Genomic DNA, 24,294 nt, shown 5'->3' on the forward strand with positions numbered 1-24,294 from the left:
CGATGCTCTTGTTTGCTCTTTCCACCTCACCATTACCTTGCGGGTGTGCCACTGAGGTAAAGGTGTGGGTGATTTGAAGTTCTTTCAGCCACTGTTGTAGCTTCTTGTCAGCAAAGTTGGTGCCGTTATCGCTCACCAGATTCTGTGGAAGTCCAAAACGACAAATAATAAATTCCCAAATAAATTTTTTGATATGTTTTGCGGTTGTTTGGGCTAAGGGTTTTGCTTCTATCCACTTGGTGAAGTAGTCGATGGCTACCACTAGGAACTGAACATTTCCTGCTGCTGTAGGAAATGGGCCTGTCACATCGATGGCCCACTTCTGAAATGGCCATGAAGAAGTGACTGGAACAAGTTCATTCTTTGGGCGGTGCGTGTTGGGTGCGTAAAGCTGGCAAGACCTGCATTTTCTGATGTATGCCAGTGCATCCGTATGCATCCCCGGCCAAAAGTATCCCGCGTTGTTTAGCTTAGCTACAACAGCGCGGGGACCTGCGTGTACTCCACAGATGCCCTCGTGTACTTCCCTTAGGAGGTAGTCAGCATCTTGGTTGTCCACGCATCTTAAGAGTGGGCCAAGAAAGTTACGTCTTTAAAGGATGTCATCGATGAGTTGATAATTCAGTGCTTTACAGCGTAGTTTTCTTGCCTGTGTTTTGGATTCTGGGAGTGTACCTGCTGCAAGGTATTTTATTATTGGTGTCATCCACGTTTCCGTGCCGGTTTGGATGACACAAATTTCCTTGTGCGGGACCGAAGGTGTCTCGAGGAGTTCAATGCGGATATCCTTTCCTAAGTGGGTGAAGGCTAATGATGCAAGCTTGCTTAACGCATCCGCAGATTTGTTTTCACTTCGCTTGACGTGTATGACTTTGCAGTCATTGAAATCGCGCATAAGGGATTTTGCTTGTGCAAGGTACAGGGCCATTGTTTCGTTCACGGCCGTGTACGTCCCGTTGATTTGATTGGCTACTAACATGGAATCCACGTGGGCTTCCAAGTTTTTCACTCCCATCTTACGCGCAATTCTCAGCCCAGCCAAGAATGCCTCATTATTGGCTGCCCCATCAGTGTAGAGTCGCCAGACATCATTGATGTCTTGTGCTGGAGAGGGTTGAGCCTCTTCCTGGCACTCTTTCTCCCGCGATGCAGGCACTTCCGCAATAAAGTCGGCCAAAACCTGGCCTTTTATGGCTGGTCTTGGCTTATACTTTATCGCGTATTCCCCCAACTCAATTGCCCATTTGGCTAGGCGTCCCGATAACTCGGGTTTGCCTAGAACGTTTGCAAGTTTGAAGTTGGAGAGAATGGTGATTGGGTGACCCTGGAAATATCGTCTTAACCTGCGTGAAGCGTGTATAAGTGCTAAGACTAATTTTTCGAGGGTAGAGTACCGGGTTTCTACGTCTGTTAGGATACGGCTGACATAATAGATTGGCATCTGGATGCCTTTTCGCTCTACCAGCAGGACTGCCCCGGTTGCTCTATCTGTTGCGGAAAGGTATAGGATTAATTCTTCTCCCGCTTCTGGTGCTGTGAGTGTTGGGAGTTCGATCAAGCGTGACCGAATCTCCTGAAAAGCTGCTTCCGCTTCTGGTGTCCAGCGGAAGTGCGTTTTCTTTAAACAGTTTCTCAACGTTGACACGAAAGGAAACGACTTATCCGCGTGGTTTGCCAAAAAGCGATTAAGTGCCACTAGTCGTCCATTCAGCGTCTGAGCCTGTTTGATGGTAGTAGGTGATTCCATTTTGATAATGGCTTCGACCTTTTCAGGGTTCGCTCTGAAGCCATCTTTAGTGACGATGACCCCCAAGAACTTCCCTTCTTCTACTCCAAAGGCACATTTGCTCGGGTTGAGCTTCATGTTTATCTTCCTGAGCGTGTTGAAAGTCTCTACGATGTCTTTCAACATCGCTTCTGGGTCAGGGCTTTTGATGACCAAGTCATCCATGTAGACTTCCAAGTTCCTCCCAATTTGGGTATGAAACTCGTTGTCCATCTGGCGTTGGTATGTGGACCCGGCATTCTTAAGTCCGAATGGCATCATTTGGTAACAAAATGTGCCATCGGGCGTCCGAAAAGCGGTTTTGTCCTGATCATCAACGGCCATGTGTATTTGATGGTACCCCTTATACGCGTCCAGGAAGCATTTAAGGCGGAACGGTGCCAACGAGTCCACCTTTAGATCAATTTCGGGTAACGGATAACAATCTTTGGGGCATGCTTTGTTCAAGTCCTTGAAATCTATACACATGCGCCATTGTTTGTTATTCTTCGGTACCATAACGGGATTCGCAACCCAAGTTTGATATCTACTAACGCGTACGATGCCTGCGTCAAGGAGTTCCTTGACTTGGGTTCTACACGCGTTAGTTTGTTCTGGCCCCATTACTCTGCGCTTTTGTACGATCGGCGTAACAGCCGGATCGCATTTGAGCTTATGCTCTGCCTTACTTCGGGGTACACCGGTCATGTCAGCTGGTGTCCACGCGAAGATGTCGGCGTTCTTTTGTAATAAGCGCTTGAGTAAGGTGCGTGTGGGATCAACAATTGTCGGCCAATGGTGACGGCCTGGTCTGGGTACTTGCCATTGAAGGCCCATTTTTCTGGTTCGGTGATGGTCGGTTTAGCCATCTTTGGTTTGGGTTTAGATGAGACAGATGCGATGCATACCTGGGGAATGCCGGTGATCATCGCTACACCCTCAGCTGTTGGTCATCCCATCATGCCGTGGACTGAGGATACCACGGCGTTGAATCTTGCCATCCCGTCTCTTCCGAAGAGAATGTCGTATGTGTGGTGTGGCTTCCTCATCACGACGAAGTCCACATCTTCTGTGCGGGAGTGTTTCCCATCCGTAAGAGTGACGGGGAAAGATAGGATACCCAGGGGGTGTTTGTGCTGCCATCAAACCCTTCCATCGAGGCTCAGATCGTTTCCAGGCGTTCCTTGTCTTCGTCATCTAGCTTGTCGAAGAACTGCCTGTACATCACCGTTGACGAGGCGCCGTTGTCAGCAAGAGTGCGAGAAGTAATGTAGTGCCCCAGCTGGCTTTTGATGACGATAGGGCCTTCTTTGCTGGGTCCTCCTGGCACTCGCGGGAAGCGCACCTCAGCTTCCTTCCACGCACATGGTTCTGGCGTTCGCCTTTTTCTTCCTCTGATGTTACCATGAACCATGTTGATGCTGATGTCCACAGGCTTTCGTCCGTTGCCTCGGTACCGGTTGTCATTCCTTCCACCCTTCTTGATTGATGCCACCAGGTGTGACAGTCTTCCATCCTTGACGAATGCTTCAACAATATCCTTCAAGGATGTACACTCTTCCGTAGCATGACCTTTTGTCCCGTGGAAGTCACAGGATTTGCTCTGATCCGCATTAGGTCGGTGCCGGATCACTGGAGCTTTTGGCCACGGTAGCTTTTCAGTGGCAAATATCTCCGTGACGCTTTTGGTGAGTGGCGTCCACCGGTGCTTTTGGCTTGAAGGGTGTGCGTGACTTCTTCCGCCAACAAGAGGGTGGGAGCTGGATGAGGTGTCAAAGTTTACCCTTGACTGCCAGATACCTAGCTTCCTCTTTTTGTTCTGCCGGGCGATCCGAACATTGTTCTCTCTTGTCCTCTGCGTGTAGAGGTGTGTACTCTGGGGAAGATCCCTTCCCAGTTGCTTTTCCGTCTCGGCAAAGCGCTTTGCCTCCGTCATGATGGCATCCCATGTTGATGGCATGCCATCCTTACCCGTCAATGTGCGGATAAGCTCTGGGTATTCGGCGCCTTGGATGAAAGCGGCGCGAACTAGATCTTCACTTATGTTGCCGAGACTTAGCTTTTTGGAGTTGAAGCGGGTGATGAAGTCTAGTAAAGATTCATCCTCCTCTCTCACGCAGTTGAGGATCGTCCACTGTTCTTCAGTGTATTTCCTCTGTTGGCTGAAGTGTTGGCTGAACTTGTTCTGAAAGTCCGCCCAGTCATATATGTGGTGGACCGGTAAACGATCGAACCATGCCCTGGCCGCACCGACCAGAGTCATCTGGAACATGTAACACCACGTGGGTTCCGTCCGGTTACTGACGGTAGCCCCCGCAATGAACTTGTTCAAATGGTCGTCTGGGTCGGATAGACCATCATAAGTGCCAATGTTGGACATTTGTTTGGCACTTCTCGGGGCGATTGCTTCCGCAATGTCCCTTGCGAATTTTGACTTTCCTGCATTTGTAGCAGTTGGTCTAAAGGTTTTGGAGAAGTCACGCGGGTTTCTCTCCGCATTTGTTGGTTTAAAAGCTTCCCCAAAATTCCTTTTCGGCTGGGAGAACGTTTCCTTACGCTTCCCTTTCGCCTTATGGCGAGGGTTTGCGTCGGTATCGGACTCCTCCCTCTCGTCGTCTGAGTACTCGCCCTCGCTGTTCATAATGAGGTGTTGGCGAGTACTGCCGAATTCGTCAGCCTGTTGAACTGAACGCAAGCGTTCATCCAATTCAGCTTGGAACTCTCTCTGACGTGCTTCGGCCCACGCCTTCACTTGATCTAGTGTTTGGCGAGGGACCCTCGTTCGTTTTTCCAGCTGGGCATCGGTGAACCCCAGTGGAATATTTACTGCACTTGCCCCGGCTTGGGTAGTCGGGGTAGTGTTCGTAAGGATTGTATAACCGCCGGTGTTCCCCCCAGTTGCTGGGGTTGTGGTTACCGGGGTTTCTTGGTCGTTTACTGGCCTTAGGACCGGAGTAACGTTAACCATTTCTTCAGAAATTTTGAAAAAACTAAATTAGTTCTAGTTTTTATGCACGGATGGCGCCAATGAAGAAACACTAAGTGAACCCACGGACAGATTATAGATAATCTGGGGGTTAAGTAATGTTTCCCACGGATGAGCTCCAGCAGAGAAGGTTGTTCTTCTGGAGACCTGTAAAACAGACACCGTAAGCTCGTCACTGAGAAGGGGGGGTTCCTCCTTGTGACCACCCTCCGGCGTGAGAATCAGACTAGATTGCTCTGAATATAAGTGTATATTAAGAGATTACTAGATAAGATTGAGATATCAGATGATGTCCTTACCATTCCAAGGTGTTGGAGTATTTATAGCCGAAGGTAGGTTTCCTAGAAGGTACAGCCGGCTGAATAGTAATCATGTTCCACCAACAGTGGACTACGCACAAGCCATGCTGGTTGGTGGATAGGCTACGGCCAACAGTAAAGGTCGGCTGTATACTGTTCCTTTACTGCCGGCTATGCACTGTTCCACCAACTGCAGGCTGCGCACGTCCCCTCGTAAGGGTTGGTGAGTAGGCAGCGGCTAATAGTGACAAACAGTACTAGAGGGTGCTCCTCCTCGTATTGTTGTCGGTGAGCTGTCACCCTGTGATTGGTTCATGGGCTGTTCTGGTCAAATTGTCTGTTCCGCCCATACCTTAGTAGGTATAGTACGAAAGACCTTCCAGAAGCATACGGACTGGCTCATTTAGGCGGGAGTATTCCCGCCTTGCTCATTCCTTCATGTGACTGCTGAAGTGGCTAATGCCTTGTGCGTGTAGCCTTGCTGTTAGTGCGGGTAGCCTTCCCTGATGGCTTGTATCCGCAGCTGCGGGAACAGGCGGGGTACTTCACCATTGGGAGGCTTTCCCTGCGGGTACAGCTGGCGTACTGCGCGTAAGGTTCTTTGAGCATGGTGGGTCCTGCTGGAGCAGTTGGTCATTGCGCAGACGTCCCTGTTCAAGGTAAGTCTTGCAGGTCCAACTGGGCTCTGCTAGGACCTACCTCTTCAGTTAGTCATTAAGACAAAATATAAAAAACGTTAACCTACTGTCATGTCACTAAATTTGACATGCGCACTGTTACAAAGAGGAGAAAGGGTCACCATTTGAGGGGAGGCGTTAATTGAATGGCGGACGCCAAAGTCCAAGGGAAAAAAGCTCGACGCCAGGGTGGGTGGTCTAAACCAGTCAGACTTTTTTTATTTTTTATTTAGTTAAAACTCTTTACTAAATGAGATGAGGCTTTACTCAAATGATCTTTGTTGTGTGACTGGCTTGGTATAATAAAAGAATGATATATTGGTATGTATTAATTCAAATTATCGTTTTTTGGTTGCTGTCGGTTCTAATTAACGGATTGGCTCCTGACGGTCCCAACTTTTAACGTATTTGTTTCCAACGGTCCGCGACTAACAGAATCCTAACGTCGTTAGTTGAATGTCACCGGAAAAACGTTTTTAGCTGGAAAACTCTCATTTCCCCCCGAAAACGCCACATGAACACCACCACCACCACCAATTGACTCACCACCACCCGATTCTGACGATGGTTCTAGGTTTTTGGCAACCTCAATAATTGGGGTTTTAACTAGAAAAAGATTCCGAAAAGTCCGATACAAAGTTACAAAGATGTTTGGGACGAAAATGTTGAATTTTTCAGGAAAAAATGTAAGTTTTATGGCCGAAAACGTGTTTCCAACAATCTGCAACTAACGATTTTAAGATTCTGTTAGTCACGGACCGTTGGAAACAAATATGTTAAAATGTAAGACCGTTAGGAGCCAATTTGTTAGTTGAGACCGACAATAACCAAATGATAGTAGTTGAGATTAATTAAAAAAAGAAGCTGAAAATGCAGTGGATATGTTAACCATTTATAAATTATAAAAAAGTAAGTCATCAACCCAAACAATACTCAAAGACACTAGAACATGAACATTAAGTTTAAAACAACAAACAACAGTAAGCTCAAACTTTCACACTTTAATATTCCAATTCCATTTCTTGGATCCTTACCTAAATAAAGATGCAGTAGACACTAGACATACACACACACAGATAGATGGGCTCCATTATTATTATTATTATTATTATTATTATTATTCATTATCAAAAAATTTTAACCTGAAAGAAATTTCTCTCTCTTCCACCTTTCTATCTCATTTGCATGTCTTCTTCTCTCTGATTCTCTCTCTCTCTCTCCAAAACCCATGTCCATTTTTGTCCCTGAAAGTCCAGGTATATTATTATTATTATTATTCTCATATATAAATATGTATATATGTATGTATAGATCTTCTGTGAGCACCACCTGATTCTTCTTCGGTGCTCTGACTTTTAGATTATTATTATATTATACTACTGTCTTGTTCAATCTTTTATTTAATGTAAAGCCATGTTGCTAAGTACCCTACTGGCATTATCAAATTTTTATTCTTGTTGTTACAGTTTGCTGCTGCTGCTCACATATAATTGTTAAAGTTGTAACCTTTTTTTACATAATTTGGGGGTTTAGGGCTTTTTATGATCTGGGTTAGTAGATCTTGATCTGGGCTTCAGTCTTTCAGATCTGCAAATCATTGTACTACTGTTTTCTTCTTATCTTCAGTTTTTGTATGGTTTTGAGTGTGTTCTAGATCTGTTTGTATGTTTTGGTTGTGTTTATGAGTAATGAGTGTTATGTTTTCTTGTAAAGTTCGATTTTTTTTTCATATAAAATGAGTTTTTTTTAATATTAAAAAAAATCTTGAGAAGTAATTTTTTTTACATTGTTAGGGATTTTTTTAAATGTTTTTCTTGAATTATTTTCTTGAAAAGCTTTAATATTTTTCATTTGAAATTGGATCATAGGAATGGTATTAGCTTTTTTTTTTTTTGAAATATTTTATATAAATTTTTTTTTCCCATTGAAGATAAGATCATAGCTATGAATATTAGATTTTCTTGTAAAGTTCATTTTTTTTTCATATAAAATGATTTTCTTGATTAAAAAAAATCTTGAGAAGTGAAGTTTTTTACAATGGATGTTATTAGGGATTTTTTTAAAATTTTTCTTGAATCATTTTCTTGAAAAGCTTTAATCTTTTTCATTTGAAATTGGATCATTGGAATGGTATTAGTTTTTTTTTTTTTTTTGAAATATTTTATTTTAAAATTTTAATTTTTTCCCATTTAAGATAAGATCATAGCTATGAATATTAGATTTTCTTGAAATATTTTCTTTGAAGTTCAAAGCTTCTCATATTAGGTGAAATCATGTAGGGAATTTTTCTTGAATATATGCAATTAATCTTAATTACTTTCCACCTTTATAGCTCCAAGAATCTGCTTATTATATCCCTTAATATTTAATAATTTCTTGAATATTTTTTTGCTAATCATGATTCTGATATGTGTATTAATATGTGTATTCCAGGCTTATTATTGGCTGCAAATTCAGCTATTCCTACTATGCTTAAACAAATCCTCGCAAAACTCCCCCGAAAATCATCAAAACCGAATCAAAATTGTTCCGACGGGAGCAATGCAACCGGAACCGCAACCACAACCACTAATATAACCAACAATGGCAGCTTCACCAACACGTGTAACGTTATTTCAAGTCGATTAAACGTGGTTAAAAAGATGTCATCGTCCATCTTCCCGACATCCAACGGTGACATGATCCAACCACATCTATCCTTCAAAGACGTCCAAAATTCCGAAAAATCAAGACTTTTGATCAGTAAGTTGAATCTTTGCTCGATTGTATACGATTTCAACGATCAAGATAAAGATAATCCCGAGAAAGATCAAAAACGCCAACTTTTAGTCGAAATTCTTGATTTTCTTGATTCGGACACGGTAAAACTCACCGAACCCGCCATGTCAGCGATGTGTAAAACATGCGGGGCCAATCTTTTTCGCGAGTTTCCTCCGAAAAACTCGAACTTGCCACGTGGCGAGACCGAAGATGACGATCTATGGTTTGATCCATCATGGTCACATTTACAGCTTATTTACGATATACTCCTTAGATTCGTTAGTTTAAATTCTCTCGATCCAAAAGTTGCTAAACAATATATCGACCAACCGTTCTTGTTAAAACTACTAAATCTTTTCGACTCTGAGGACCCACGAGAACGGGAATCTTTGAAGTCGGTTTTACATAGAATTTATGGCAAGTTTATGGTTCACCGACCGTTTATCCGAACAGCGGTCAGCAATATAATGTACCAGTTCGTTTACGAAACCGAGAAAAACAACGGGATTGCTGAATTGCTCGAGATTTTCGGGAGTGTGATTAGTGGGTTCACATTGCCATTAAAGAAAGAACACAAAATGTTTTTGTCACGGGTTTTGATTCCGCTTCATAAACCGAAATCCATTGGTAGCTACCACCATCAGTTAACGTATTGTGTGGTTCAGTTTATAGAAAAGGATCCGAGGCTTGCGAGTGTTGTGATAAACGGGCTGTTAAAATATTGGCCCGTGACGAGCAGTCAGAAGCAGTTGATGGTTTTGAGTGAGTTGGAAGAATTGCTCGAGATAATTCGGGCCGATGAGTTTGAGAAAATTATGGTTCCGTTGTTTCGACGTATACGTTGTTGTCTTGACAGCTACCATTTTCAGGTAATTTAATGTTTTAACTATTTTTATGTTTCTGAGGTTAGATGGTAGATGTTTAACTAGTTCGACCCGTTAGCCCATAAACTGGTTGATTCAGGATATTATCTCTAATGGGTTAGAGGGGTACAATTTATTGATTAGCTAAAACTGAAACGGGATTGAACGGGTCAAAAGTCACTCGGGAGTGCATTCAAAATGCGGAGTGATAAATTATTATTTTAAATATTTATTATTATATAGTTTCTTAATTTTATTTTACGCATCATTTTCTTATAAAGTTTTATGGGGAAAAAATGTGTTTGCAGGGCCCAGCCCGACCCAACACCACAATTCAATGATTGGCTAAATGAAGTGGGATTGAACGGGTCAAATGGGTCGAAAGTCACTCGAAAGCGTGTTCAAAATGCATAGAATCTGATAAATCTTGTCGCTTCAAATATTTATTATCATATAGTTTCTTAATCTTATTTTACACATCATTTTCTTATAAGTTTTATGGGAAAAAAAGTGTTCGTCGGCCGGGCCGGGCTCGACCCGACCCAGTTCCCACACTAAAGATTTGCCTCTTTTTACTGCTGCATTTGAAGTATTTACATTTCAATAAAGTGACTTATTATAAACAATAGCTTTTGTAATTATTTAATTCTAAATTAGAGATTTAAAAATAAAAATGCATACAAGCATTGGTTAGTCAATGTGTTTGACCCAAACCCGTTTTGGTCAACCTGACCCGACGTGAGGGTTGGTTCGATCTGCATATATATAAATACTAATGTACGTGTTAATAATGTTTAGGTGGCGGAACGAGCACATTTCCTATGGAACAACGAGCACATACGTCATCTTATAACAAGCAACCGGCAAGTGATTATACCTATCGTCTTCACCTCAATACAACAAAACTCAAAAAGCCATCGAAACCGCACGGTTCTCAACCTAGCACAAAATGTGATGAAAATGTTTCACGAGGCGGATGAACAGTTGGTTCTTTCGTGTCAAGGCAAGGCCGAGGAGGACAAATCAGCCACTAATGTGGCAGACGAGAGGCGGAGATTGACATGGGAGCACCTTGAAACCATTGCAGGTAATGGTATTATTGGTATCTCGTGTCAGTGATCAGTAATGTACTTGTTACGGTTTTAAGAAGCGTTTTAGAATGGGTTTTTAAAAATTTCACAAAATGGCATGAGAAGGCCCTTGTTTAATATTCTGGTTTTTTTGAGGTTTGGGAATGTTTTTGATCTCATTTCAACAATGGTGTTTATGTATATTAATGGCGCCTCGTCATTCTTTTGGTTATGTTGTGTTTTGTAACTTGGTTTAGTAAAACACGAGCGGCTCTGAGACGTTTTGGTTCCAAGTCGTGAGAGTACGTTTCATGCACGTTAACGTTAACGTGAGACGTGTCTATGTATAACCAGATAAGTTTTTATTACCATGTAGTATTTAAGTAAATTTTGTCAAAATGAGAATTATGGAATGCCAAAGGATTTTGGTAAAATGTAGAGAAGTTCATCCTGGTTTCTATCGGTTTGATAAATTATGGGCTAACCAGTAACAGTTTTGGGAAACAACAAACCAAACCGAGCGGGTTGATGAAGTTGTACTAGAGATCAGCTCGTGAAAAAGCTCGATAGAGCTTAGCTGAGCCCTAGCTTGAGCCTAAAAGTAAGCTTGTTTAATAAACGAGCCCAAGCTTCACTTATCAAGCTCGATCTAGCTAACGAGCCTAAACGAGCCTGCCATTTATATAGTTTTTTAAAATATAAATTTAATAATTACTAAATAGTATATATAATATTATGAAAAAATCAATAAAATAACTAAATAATACATATTATTTTATACATATAATTATAATTGGTAAAAATATATACAAAAATAATCAATAAATTATTAGTGAACAAGCCAAGCTCGAGTTTGAAAATCTGCTCACAAGCCAAGCTCGAGCTTTGAAATAGAACTTGAAAGAAGCCGAGCTCGAGCTTTAAAATAGAACTTGAAAGTAGCCGAGCTCGAGCTCCGTTATGAGCCGAGCTGAGCTCGGGCTCAACTAGGCTCGCTTGCACCCCCAGTTTGGAGGCTTAACAGTCTGAACAAACATTTTCTAAATCATTAGTTTGTATTATAAATTTTAGAGTAAAGTGCCATTTTAGTCCTGTGGTTTGACAAATAATGCGACTTTAGTCCAAAAAGTTTATTTTTTGCATATGGACCCTCCACGTTTCCCAGTTCTTGCCAATTACATCCAAATTACTAACCCCGTTAAATTTTATCGTTAAGTCAGGGGTAGACATGTCTTTTCACTATTTTTTTATTATAATACTTACTTCAGTGAACTGCGGTTTTCGTCCTTGTGGTTTGTCCAAATCTGCGGTTTCAGTCCAATAGTTTTATGTTTGCAATTTTCTTCCCTATGGTTTCATTTCACTTGCAATTACACTCGAATTCCCTAATCTCGTTAAGTTTGGTTGTTAAACCCATCAGTGTGTCCTTCACGGGAGGGGCAATTTTGTTCCTTCTTTTTTCCCATTTTCCCCAAATGCACGTGAAGGGGTTGCGAATTAGGGCTGAGGTTTATTTGGAGAGAAAAAAAGACAAAATTGATCGTCACATGAGGGGCACGCAAATGGGTTAACGACAAGACTTAACAAGGTTAATAAATTCGGGTTTAATTGCAAGTGAAATGAAACCATAAGGAAGAAAATTGCAAATTTGAAACTACTAGACTAAAACTGCAGATTTTGACAAACCAGAGGGACGAAAACCGCAGTTTACTTAAATAAGTATTATAATAAGAAAGAGTGAAAAGACATGTCTATCCCTGACTTAACGATAAAATTTAACGGGGTTAGTGATTTGGATGTAATTGGCAAGAACTGGAAAACGTGAAGGGTCCATATGCAAAAAATAAACTTTTTGGACTAAATTCGCATTATTTGTCAAACTACAAGAACTAAAATGGCACTTTACTCTATATTTTAAATGACAATTTGAAAATGAGAAGTTTTCCTTTCGTACTTGCAATATTGAAAATGATAAAACATTTTCATTTCATTCAATGAGAAGTTTTTCATCTTCGTTATTTTATCATTATGCACATAAGGGAGGAGCCGTATGAGATGAAAATCTCATGTACGGTTCTGTAACGGAGATTCTTTGAATTGAATGACGACCGTAACGGATGTGAGCCCAATCCGAGGGAAATTATGCGGAAGCTTTACAGAATTATTATGAAGCTATGCGACTAGAAATTGATCCCTATGACCGAAGTTATATACTCTATAATATAGGACTTATCCACACAAGTAACGGAGAACACACAAAAGCTTTGGAATATTATTTTAACCAACGGGCCCAATCAATGTGTGATACCTCTAGCTCGAATCAGTTCAGGACTTTAGGCTATAAACTGAATCGGTTTGGTCATTTATATATTTTTTTGTCAAAAACAGGTTTGGCTAGAAATTGGTTCGGATTAGAATTTAGAAACCATTTTTAGAAGGAAAAAGCTTGAACATATAGGAACTGATTCGATCAAGTCATTTTAGTATAAATCAGAAACAAGGAAAAAGCTTGAACATATAGGAACTGATTCGATCAAGTCATTTTAGTATAAATCAGAAACAAACCGTTTTTAATCCACATAACCGATTTAACACGAACCTATGCAATCGGTTTGATTTGACACTTATTTATCTAAAATTTTTTGAAATAAATTGTACTTGCAATCGATACTCGATAGTGAGTGAATACTAAACAATTAAAAGGGTAAATGACAAGAATAAAATTATCGTATCATGGTTAATTGACTTTTAACACTAAAAATAAAACAATTTTTTAAAACCATTTTTTTCTAGCCCAGGAGGTAAATAACTCAAAACCGCTATCTTCTTGTAAGATTATACAAAGGTTCCATGGTCCTATACGACTCGTATAAGGCTATACGGGCCGTATAGGCCACGCATGACTAACAAGATAAATACGGTTACTTTTTGTTGATAAGATAAATATGGTAGCTAAGACTATCTGTTGTGAGGTTTCGTTGGCCTTGGATTCATTCTCTAATATTGCGTCACATCGTGTTGATTGGATGCTGATTAGGCTTCGGATAAAGCCTTTGCTTACTCACCTGACCTTGTTGTGGATAAAGCCATTGCTCCCGAGCCACTTTCCCGAACGTTCCCCTCCAATTTTCCCATTAGAGCTAGCATCTACAAAAAAACCTCAACAAACCACCGTATAAGCATCGCATCACATTCCAAATTTGTCTTACAAACTCACTTTTTCTGTAACAAACTTTCAAAAACCGCATGTGAAAGATGACGGCCCCACAAACTTGTCACCTTACAAGTTTGTGTTCACTATGACACTAACCCCACCCCCACAACTTACTTCACAACAAGGGAAGTTTGTCACCGTAAGTCCATTCATTTGCCACATCATTCGAACCTTGGATTGCGTAGCATGTTTTAGATGTTCTTAGTGTCTGTGAGTGGGTTCGCGACTGCCTGTTCGCGCCCCACCGCTGACACCCGTTGTGGTGTTAGCAAGTGACGTGACACAAATTCATTGTTCGTGCCCCCGTTGGCCTTGCCACAACTAGGGGTGAAAACGAGGCGAGAGCTTGATCTCGGATCGTTTCCTATTTAATAATTAATATTCGTAATTATAGTTATTTTTGTATATTTTGTTTCAATTATAGTTTTATAGTTTTATGAAAAAAATAATATATTTTATTTCGTTATTTTTTTAACATTATATATATTAATTAATAATTATTATATATACATATTTAAAATTTAAAAGTTATATAAATGACAGCTCATTTAAGTTTACGAGCTGGCTCGTTTAACTCGACTGAATCGAGTTTCTTCACGAATCGATCTTGAATAACTCATGAACAGCTCGACTCGTTTACTCCTCTATCAAAAACGGAGAATCTAATTAAATTATTTGAGAGACTATTTTGCTTTCATAAAAACTTTTCCCAAACTCCATCTTTGACCCGGATAACAAATAGACTTTGACTTTATTATTATTTCCTTCGCATAATATTATTATTATTATTATTATTATTATTATTATTTCCATCTCTCTACACCGCCGCAGAGTCCACCACCCACCACCGTTCTCCGGCGATCAAATCCGGTAAGTCCACCATCATTCCTTAAATCCTTCAAAACCCACTTCAATCATCCAAAACCCAGATCGAATCTCACTTCTTTCACCCAAATCAATGGCAATCTCACACTTAATTTTACTAATTTCATCATGCGTTATTATAACCCTGTTTGTACCCATCAAACCCGATCCGTTAAATTGCAGTCAATCCAACACTAGTTTAGTCAATTACACTTCTCAATTTGTCATGGTTCAGCATCAACTGAGAGGATCTTTTAGTATTATTAATGATTGTTCGTTTAGGGTTAGTGAATTTGATATGCTTCCTGGTGGTTCTCATGTTCATTGGTGGGGTGCTTTAGGTGATGATTATGAGAATTTAACATCTGGGTTTGTTATATCTGAGTCTCAATTGGATAGTATTACTTATAAAAATGATAGCTTTACTGTTAATTTGATGAATAATATTAGTTGGGATCATATTAAGGTTGTCTCTGTTTGGGATTCCGATATGGGTTCCGATTTCGGGCATGTTTCGTTACCAAATAATTCGGGATCGGATAATTTGGGATTGAATAATTTGAGTGTGCAGCCGACGATGTTTGAAAACTGTAAGGTGTTATCGGATACGTATCGGTTAAGATGGACGTTGAACGAGGAAGATAATGTGATTGATATCGGGTTAGAGGGTGCGATCGGGATTCAAAACTATATGGCGTTCGGGTGGACGGAGCCCGACCGGGAGCATGATCATATGCTTAAGGCTGACGTGGCGGTGACGGGTTTTACGGAAGATGGTGTCCCGTTTGCGGATGATTATTATATTACGAAGTATAGCGAGTGTACGAAGAACGATGATGGTTCGGTCGAGGGTGTGTGTCCCGATACTATGTATAATGTTTTGGATTCGGTTGACTCGGTGAACAATACTCGGCTAGTTTACGCTCATAGGAAAGACGGGGTGTCGTTTATTCGGTTTCAGAGACCGTTAAAGTCGGTGGACAAGAAGTATGATTGGGATATTAATGTTACGGCCAAACGAACGTGTATTTGGGCTTTGGGTTTGATAAAACCACCCGATTCGATTCGACCGTATTACCTTCCGCAAAACCACGGTAAGACTTACGGGCACGTCCACGTTAATGTTTCCGAGCGGGTTAACGACTGTGTTGGGCCACTTGATGCAGAAGTTAAGGAGGATCAAGAGTTGGTAATTGCAGACAAGAAAGAACCGATCGTTGTCACTTCGGGCCCTGCTTCGCGTTATCCGAACCCGCCAAACCCGTCAAAGGTTTTGTATTTAAACAAGAAAGAATCACCCGTTTTGCGAGTCGAACGAGGCGTTCCTGTAACGTTCTCGATACAAGCGGGTCATGACGTGGCATTTTACATCACGTCGGACCCGCTTGGCGGGAATGCGACTTTGAGAAATATGTCGGAAACGGTTTTCACGGGCGGGCCGGAAGCGCAAGGGGTCCAGTCGAGTCCTAAAGATTTGACGTGGGGCCCAGACCGAAACACGCCCGATCAAGTTTATTATCAGTCGGTTTTTACGCAAAAAATGGGTTGGCGGGTTCAGGTTGTTGACGGAGGGTTAACTGATATGTATAAAAACAGCGTTTTGTTAGACGATCAACAAGTTAATTTCTTTTGGACATTGTCGGATAAGTCGATATCGATAGCGGCCCGTGGCGAGAAGAAAAGCGGGTATCTTGCGATCGGGTTCGGGTCAGAAATGGAGAACAGTTTTGCGTATGTTGGTTGGGTCGATGTTAACGGTACGGGTCGGGTCAATACGTATTGGATAGACGGGATGAACGCTCAAAGTCTCCACCCGACCAACGAGAATTTGACATATGTCAGATGCAAGTCGGAAAACAGTGTCATCACGCTCGAGTTTACCCGCCCGTTGGATCCGGGTTGTAACCGAAAAGAAGGAAAAGAGTGTAATAATATTATTGAACCGACAACTCCTCTCAAAGTGATCTGGGCCATGGGGGCAAAATGGTCATCTGACCATTTGACTGAAAGTAACATGCATTCGGTTAAAAGTAATAAACCGGTTCGGGTTTCGCTTATTCGTGGATCGGCTGAAGCCGAGGAGGATATAAGGCCCGTGTTAGCTGTTCATGGGTTCATGATGTTTCTTGCTTGGGGCATGTTTCTTCCGGGCGGGATTCTAGCTGCCCGGTTCACAAAACATCTGCCCGGTGACATATGGTTTAAAGTTCATGTCTACTTACAATACGCTGGTTTAGTAATCACGTTTCTCGGGATTCTTTTTGCGGTTGCTGAGCTTCACGGGTTTTATCTCGGCTCGTTACATGTCAAATTCGGATTCTTGACGATTCTCATGGGCTGCATGCAGCCCGTTAACGCGTACTTCCGGCCCAAAAAGGGGGAAAACAAAAACCCGTCAACGAAAAGGGTAATTTGGGAATATATTCACACTTATGTCGGAAGGTGTTCTATTCTTGTCGGGATTGCCGCTCTGTTTACTGGATTGAAGCATTTAGGAGAACGATACGATGATGAAAATACCCTTGGGTTAAGATGGGCATTGATCGTTTGGGTATTGTTAGGCGGTCTCACGTTTTTGTATTTAGAATATAATAAAAGGCGGAAGCAGGAGACGGTTACACACGGCAGTTGGGTATTAGGTAATTCGGAAGACGAGGATGCGGATCTTTTAAGATCAAACGGGAATCATCAGGAAAACGATTCGGTTATGTCTGGGGAAGTGCAGATGGAACCAGTGTCGGGTGGGAGGTATACGGTTATCTAAATATCGGGTTGTTTTCAGTTTTCAAGATTTGGTAGCCGTTATTATTCGGTTTTCATTTTTTATATGAACGATGTCGACCCGGTTACCAGTTTTGATCTTGATGGCTTGTGTGTGTAATCAACATATATGCGGGTTCTTGAGGGATAATGATATTTTTATGTACCTTTTTTTAACAGTTAAATACATTTGTTATATTCATATACAGTTCAACATATTTGCAAGTAATTTTTAATGGTTCAAATTTGATGCATAAAGGGTGGCACCTAGACATGGAAATTTCGACCCGTTAGCCCATGAACGGGTTAGACCGGTACAATGATTGCCTAAAACTGAAGTCAGTCAAACGGCCCGAAAATACTGGAAACTGCATTTAAAATGCAAAGTCTGATCAATCTTATTTAAATCAATGTTGCAAAAGTCACTAGGCGGCCGACCTTCTTGGAGGGAGTATTCGGAGTACTCGGAAAGTACTCGGAGAGTATTCGGACATGATAAATATAAATAAAATTAATTTTTAGGTAATATATATATTTCAAATATCATAAGTTTACTAATATTTATACCAAAATAAATGAATATCAATATAAATAAGAGAAATACATTTTTAACCACTAAATTATTCTAAAAAATGTTAATCATTTTTTTTTTTTTTGTATAAAGTTAATTTTATATAATTTACTATAAAACGATTACAATAAAGTGGCAGGCAAACGGGCAACAAGTTGCGCCGCAACCCCCTTTTGAATAGCAAAACCAATCCTGCTAAAAACGAAGCTTTGGGACCTAGAAGCTGAAGAGGTTCCGTGTACGACGGGCTGAACCCTACTCAAAAATTTCACAGCCTCTGGAGCCAGAAAACCAGTTAATCATTAATTAAAAAAATGACATTCATTCTTTAATATTATAGAAATACGAGTTATGTTGTATTTTTTAAGTGAAAATAGACCAAGTTAACCGACTAGACATGATTCTGACTAATATTGACCACCTTTGAACAATTTTTAGTAACTAGAAGGAGTTAAAGAAACTCCCCTCGGCACCATACCTTGTAGCGAGTACTCTGAGAGTACTCGGCCTTGTAAACCTACTTTTACAACATTGATTTAAATATATGTAGTTTATTAATCTTATTTTACACATCATTTTTATATAAATTTTAAGAGTGGGAAAGTGTTTGCAGAGCCGGGCTCATCTGGGCCCGGCCCAAGCCGACCCGATTTCCATATAAAAAGTTAGCCTTTTTACTGCTGCATTTGAAGTATTTACAGTTCAATTAAGTGAATTATCATAACAATAGTTTTTGTAATTATTTGATACTAAATTAAAGATCTAAAAATAAAAATGCAAACAAGTATTGGTGGGTCAACTTGGTCCAATATATCCTGGAATTTATGTGTTTTACCCAAACCCGTTTCGTCATGTTACCTGACCTGACGTGAACTGTATACAACTTGACTAACTTGGGTTGGTTCGGTTTGATTTTATAGTTTAAAGGTATTTAATATTTAGATTTGCATCTTCAGAATGAGGTCAATTCTTATGGAACAATGAGCACGTACGCCATCTCATTTGTTATAGACGTTTTGGTCCCAAAAGTCGTGAGAGCACGTATCACGTACATGAGACGTGTAGACGTAGAACCAGGTTAACTTTATTACCATGCAGTATCAAGTATTCAAGAGAACTTTGTCAAATGACAATTAGGAAACAATTTCGTGTTATATAGAAATTTATGGAATGCCAAAGGATTTTGGTTAAATGTAGGGTGTTTATCCATCCGGCTATCGGTTTGACAAATCATGGAATAACTGCTAACAGTTTCGGGAAACAACAAAACAGCACTACTGTAAATTAAACTCACACTACCTCCAAATAACAAAAAATGTGACTTTTGTAATCATAAAAGCTCAACCGTTTAAAAAAAATAAAAGCAAAATCTGTTTTAACCCGACTAACCCATATGAAGGTTGATGCTAATGGCTCTCAAAGGTTTACACCACCATGGTAAAGTATGATAGGACCGGATATCCGCTTACAGCTGATCCATGTTTTGCAACAACCTGAGGGTATAGATACATGAAGGGGTAAATGGATCATTCTATGAACTATAATCATAGTTAAAACAGTTGGCCAACTAATGAAATGAACCGACTACCTGATAGTGCGATCAAGAGCAAGAATCACCCGCCTCTGCCACGTCCCCTCCCTCTTCTCCTACCTCGTCCTCTACCCCTTCCTCTGAACTCTCCCCTACCGTGGGCCCCGGGATCATCTCTTTTGAAACTAAACATGCTCATCCTGATATCATCAGCTTCTGTCACATGTTGACTTTGATGACCCTAAACCAATCACAACTTACCGTGTCAAATCAAATCATTCACATAATAACAATAATAATCATGATTATTACAATATAACTCAAGCAAGAAGAAACACTAACATGAAAATCTTCCAGATCAAACTGGTTTTGAAGCTGTCGTGCGAGATCCTCGTCTTGATTAGCATTAAGGTTTTCTTGTCTCGATGAAGAGCTCCCATGGGCTCGTTTTCTCTCCCATTCTTCAAGAGTCAAAACAGAAGACTCGTCATCATCTTTACCCCTCCCCCTTTGTCTCCAGCCTCTAGAATGCCCTTCATTTCGGTTAGAATTACTCATTTTTTGTAAAAGCTTTTGTGCAGCAGCCTGGTTTTGCACAGGTACAGACTCGGCCACTGTCATCAAGAAAATAAAAACACAAATCAGTATAATTATGTTATAAAAGGTGAGCAAAATTCAACATGTTTTTATAATCTTATAGTATAAACAGACCTTCTTTTGGTCTTGCTTCAGTAGTAGGTTGTTTTTCTTCACTCTTCTCAGCAATAGAATCTGTTTTTACATTATCGCCCCTGTTACCGGCTTTTTGATCAGAAACCCGTGAGCCACTCGTCTGTAAGGAACCAGTGGGCACAGAAGCTTTATCTGCAATTAACCAACCCGAATTTTGAATTAAAACCAAAATTTTTGATTGAACAGATATGCAATTTCAGAGAAAAATAAGGTTTTTTGTATGAACCATAAGATTTGCTTTGTTGAGTGATCCGGCGTGAAGGGGGGCCAGTCTGAAACTTCTGAAATGGTGGTGGCCCGCCAGTGTCATTACTTTGTGACAGTTTTAAAGTTGAGCGTGTAAACCCTGCATATTTTTGGTTCATCTCCCACTCTTCATATAGTGATGGAACAATACCTCCAAGAACAGTTACTACCTTTGCATTCAAGCATAAAATACCGCTGTGAATTACAACTTTATTTTCCAAGCGGATCTGTGAACCAGAACCAACAACGGAATGAGAGGATACCCTTTAGCATAATAAGTTTCATTAGAAAACAGGTTTCTTGGCCCTGTTGCATGCACACAACAACGTAACTACTGGAAAAAAATTATTACTTTTCAACAAGTTATGACTCAAGGTGATCATTTATCAAGAATAAAGCTCACGGAATCAAATATGTGCACAAGCGGAAACATGCATAACAGCCACAAAATGACCATGTACCATGTATGCATAAATATTAATGTCTCAATCTTACCCTGAAGACAAGTATGATGATGCGCATTGTATCTATAAATTAATACTACATGGCAGACAAACCAAATAGACTATCTTGAAGGATGCAGAAAAAACTAAAGCAGGAATGAGCAGTTTATTCTCATTATGTTAGCACCATTTGTGGGTTAGATACCTTTAGAATCTGTTTTAAGCTCTCATGAAGTATAAAGTTATAAACGACAAGTCAATAGTACTCTACCAGAGAATATGCATCTAAAGATCTAGACATACGCTACCCACATTTTCTGATTTTTCAGTTCATGATCAAACTTTCTTGAAAGTACGAGTAGCTCCTAAGTTCTAGCATTTCATCATATTAACTCAGTTTAAAGAATTACTTCATGAACACACCCCATAATGAGAAATAAACAATTTGTGATTCAATGATGTAAACTATAATCAACATCTAAGGAACATGACCAAAATTCATAACCCATAATCACCAAATGCCACAGACAACTGTCCTAAACTATAATCAACACATTCTAAATGTATTAAATTAATCTATTATAAGTACCTTTGTGCCTGGAACAACATTATCAGGAAGGGAGGGAATGTGAGTGAACTCTATAGCAGTCACCTCAGAGTGTCCATCAGTAAGCTTCAATCTCAATAACCGTTTGCTGCTCGAACCACCTGAACTCTCAGCTATACTACTTTTACTTATATCCTTAGCAGAAGATACCTGAACAAAAGCACCGGTTATATGCAAATTGCTCAAGATCGGCTCGAGAAAAAGATAGATTGAGACAGGCTTAAACAAGCTTGAGCCTAAAAATAAGCTTGTTTCATAAGCGAGCCTGAGCTTCACTTATCGAGCTCGAGCCAGCTCGCGAGCCTAAACAAGCCTATTATTTATATAGCTTTTACTTAAATATTATTTCTAATAGTTATTATTATATAAAAAGTTATGAGAAAAATAACAAAATAATATATTTAAACTATACATAAGATTAAAATGCATGGTCAGTTCCACAAAAGAAAAGAGTCATCCATGTTTGATTGAGCCATATGGCGAGCTGTAGTGGTGCCACATCAGCATTTTATGATTTTTGTTTAAAAATCTATTATTTTGGGCTGACTAACTTATGTTGACAATCTAGTGCCGGTACCATTGATACCAACACAGTTAGTGTCGCAACACCGTAACTAGCGGTTTTGTTGGTTTAAATATGTTCATCTGATGTATTTTGGGATGACGAATTTATTTTTTCGATTCGTTCAGGTGCCGTAGCCCGACAGCGACCGATATCACGTCGACTCACAACCACACCGTGCGGGTCTTACCAACCGAGTACACATTATTTTATATATATAACTTTTTAACATAAACTATACGAGTACCAAAACTATTCTAGGCGTTTGCTAATTTCGTTTTTAGGTTTATTGCCATTATCATACCTAACGTAACCGATACCGACCAAATTCACCTAATTAATAAACAAATAGTAAACGAGACAAGCTCAAGCTTGAAAACCCTACTCACAAGCTAGACTCAAGCTTTCGAAATAGAGCTCGAAATGAGCCGAGCTTGGGCTCGAGCTCATTGAAAGTTAAAAAGCCAAGCTCGAGCTCGGCTCGTTTACCCCTAGGGTAAAAACACACGAACACCTACAGTTCTAATCTTAAATTTCCTACCGCAAGCTACAAATAATGTAACTAATTACTGGTGCGAGTAACGTTTGTTTACTTACATTCTTTCCTTTACGTTCATTTTTGTTTGTTTATTTAAATTTGTTTAAGTTCACTCGTTTCCCACTTAAATTCTTTTGATGCATTACAACTTGGTCTAGTTTTGTTTACATTTCTTCACATCACTTTTTAACTGGCATAAGCTTTCTTTTCTTAACGAATAACCGGCGTTCATTTATTAGCTTGTGTTCGATCGCGTGTTCAGTTAGCATTCACATACTAACACGCGCTGTTTGTGTTCGTTCGGTTAGTTTACAAGCCTAATAGTTGTTAGTGGTGCAAACGAGCCGAGCCACTCGCAAGCTACTCGAGATTGGCTCCTGAAAAAGCTCGATCGAGCCCGAGCCCGAGCCTAAACGTAAGCTCGTTTAATAACCGAGCCCGAGCTTCACTTATCAAGCTCGATCTGGCTCGCAAGCCTACACGAGCCTGTAATTTATATAATTTTTTAATATATGTATTTAATAATTATTAATGAGTATATATACTGTTATGAAAAAATAACTAAATAATATATATTATTTTACACATAAAATTATAATTGAAAAATAATTCATAAACATAATTATAAATATATAAAAATTAATTAATAAATAGTTAACGAGCTTGAAAATCTACTCACGAGCTGAGCTCGAGCTTTGAAAATAGAGCTCGAAACAAGTTGAGCTCGAGATTTGTGTAAGTTAAACTTGGGTTCGGCTCGTTTGCACCAGTAGTTGTTAGGTCAAATTTCCTAGCGGATGCTACAAATAATGTAAATAATTATTACTGGTGCGAGTAAAAACCCAAAAACCTAAAAGAACATTGATTTACGAGCACATGTAACTTGCCTGAAGAACTTTGGGGCCTTGGAAATGAGTGGATTTGCGAAGTGTAGAAGAATCAGGCAACGATTTGCCTCCGATTGATCGTAAGTCGGTGTTACAAAGCTCTGATTCAACGGAACGAATGGTGGTTGAAGGTCCAGAGAGTTTGGTTTCAGTTAGGGTTTTAATTTGATTAATGTCTTGAAAACACCAGCCGCTGCTAGTTAGGGTTTGAATCAAAGCATCAAAAGATGAAGAAGAAGAAGAAGAAGAAGATGTTGCCATTGTTGTGAATGTGAATGCATACAAGGTGTTCGATCAATTGTTTGAACGATATATTATAAGCAACAGTTGTTAGTTTCAAGTCGGTTTTTGGTTAATGAGTTGGGTTTATTTTGTTTCGGTTAATAACCAAAATTATATTTGGACAAATTTTTACTTTTGCATTCTTGAGTTTTTTATTTAAGGAATTGAAAAAGAAAAGATAAAGAAAAATTTTCTTTTTCATTCTTGAGTTTTTTCATTAAAAGAAAAGAAAGAGAATGGAAGGAAAAGTGTCTTTTTTCCTTCAAAACTTTCCTGTCAAACATGGCCGGATTGTGAAGGAAAGTTTATATCTCATTACCATATTACCAATTTACCCTATTTTAATTCTTTTTTCCATGTTGCTATGAGGACATAATTGTAAAGTTATAAATTTTTTTCATATCTTTTTCTTCCAATCTAACTCAAGAATGTAATAAACACTTTCTTTTCTTTTCTTTTATTTTAACTCGATAATGTCTTTTAAGTATATAATTTCTTTTCCTTTCCTCCTCTATTCAATCTTATCATTTCTTTTCCTTGTATTTTAAACCCGAGAACGCAGAGAAGAAATACGGTAAACGATTGCATAAATACATGAAATGAAAGATATGAATTGCAACTTAAATACACTTATCTA

At 39.7% G+C, this 24,294-nt stretch overlaps 2 protein-coding genes and 1 pseudogene across 2 annotated transcripts; 2 read left to right on the forward strand and 1 right to left on the reverse strand.

Annotated features, from left to right (window-relative positions):
* The first annotated feature begins 6,797 nt into the window (after positions 1-6,797).
* Positions 6,798-10,668, forward strand: LOC143634678 (serine/threonine protein phosphatase 2A 57 kDa regulatory subunit B' kappa isoform-like). The gene is made up of 3 exons (XM_077102694.1): positions 6,798-6,983; positions 8,161-9,356; positions 10,149-10,668. The coding sequence occupies exons 1-3, from the start codon at positions 6,956-6,958 to the stop codon at positions 10,467-10,469; spliced, it is 1,545 nt and encodes a 514-aa protein (XP_076958809.1). The 5' UTR covers positions 6,798-6,955; the 3' UTR covers positions 10,470-10,668.
* Positions 10,669-14,268: 3,600 nt separating this feature from the next.
* LOC143634679 (cytochrome b561, DM13 and DOMON domain-containing protein At5g54830 pseudogene) lies at positions 14,269-17,433 on the forward strand (annotated as a pseudogene).
* Positions 17,434-19,253: 1,820 nt separating this feature from the next.
* Positions 19,254-23,677, reverse strand: LOC143634619 (uncharacterized). The gene is made up of 6 exons (XM_077102651.1): positions 23,376-23,677; positions 21,371-21,538; positions 20,319-20,565; positions 20,072-20,224; positions 19,703-19,974; positions 19,254-19,601 (listed from the first exon to the last, which is right to left on the reverse strand). Exons 1-6 carry the CDS (start codon positions 23,634-23,636, stop codon positions 19,443-19,445), a joined length of 1,260 nt encoding a protein of 419 aa, XP_076958766.1. The 5' UTR covers positions 23,637-23,677; the 3' UTR covers positions 19,254-19,442.
* Positions 23,678-24,294: the final 617 nt, after the last annotated feature.

The sequence above is a fragment of the Bidens hawaiensis genome, unplaced genomic scaffold, assembly GCF_021521415.1.
Source record: "Bidens hawaiensis isolate Kalapana, Puna unplaced genomic scaffold, B.hawaiensis_p1.1 tig00007139_1, whole genome shotgun sequence".
NCBI classification, from domain to species: Eukaryota; Viridiplantae; Streptophyta; class Magnoliopsida; order Asterales; family Asteraceae; genus Bidens; species Bidens hawaiensis.

What these genes read in the sequence shown, in the direction of transcription:
- LOC143634678 (XM_077102694.1), top strand. Translation starts at nt 6,956, where the DNA reads ATGTCCATTTTTGTCCCTGAAAGTCCAG. An exon ending in TTTTGTCCCTGAAAGTCCAG is followed by an intron (nt 6,984 to 8,160) that starts GTATATTATTAT and finishes TGTGTATTCCAG; the next exon opens with GCTTATTATTGGCTGCAAAT. An exon ending in TTGACAGCTACCATTTTCAG is followed by an intron (nt 9,357 to 10,148) that starts GTAATTTAATGT and finishes AATAATGTTTAG; the next exon opens with GTGGCGGAACGAGCACATTT.
- LOC143634619 (XM_077102651.1), bottom strand. Translation starts at nt 23,636, where the DNA reads ATGGCAACATCTTCTTCTTCTTCTTCTTCTTCATCTTTTGATGCTTTG. An exon ending in ATGTTGTTCCAGGCACAAAG is followed by an intron (nt 20,566 to 21,370) that starts GTACTTATAATA and finishes TCTGGTTCACAG; the next exon opens with ATCCGCTTGGAAAATAAAGT. An exon ending in TCAACAAAGCAAATCTTATG is followed by an intron (nt 20,225 to 20,318) that starts GTTCATACAAAA and finishes GGTTAATTGCAG; the next exon opens with ATAAAGCTTCTGTGCCCACT.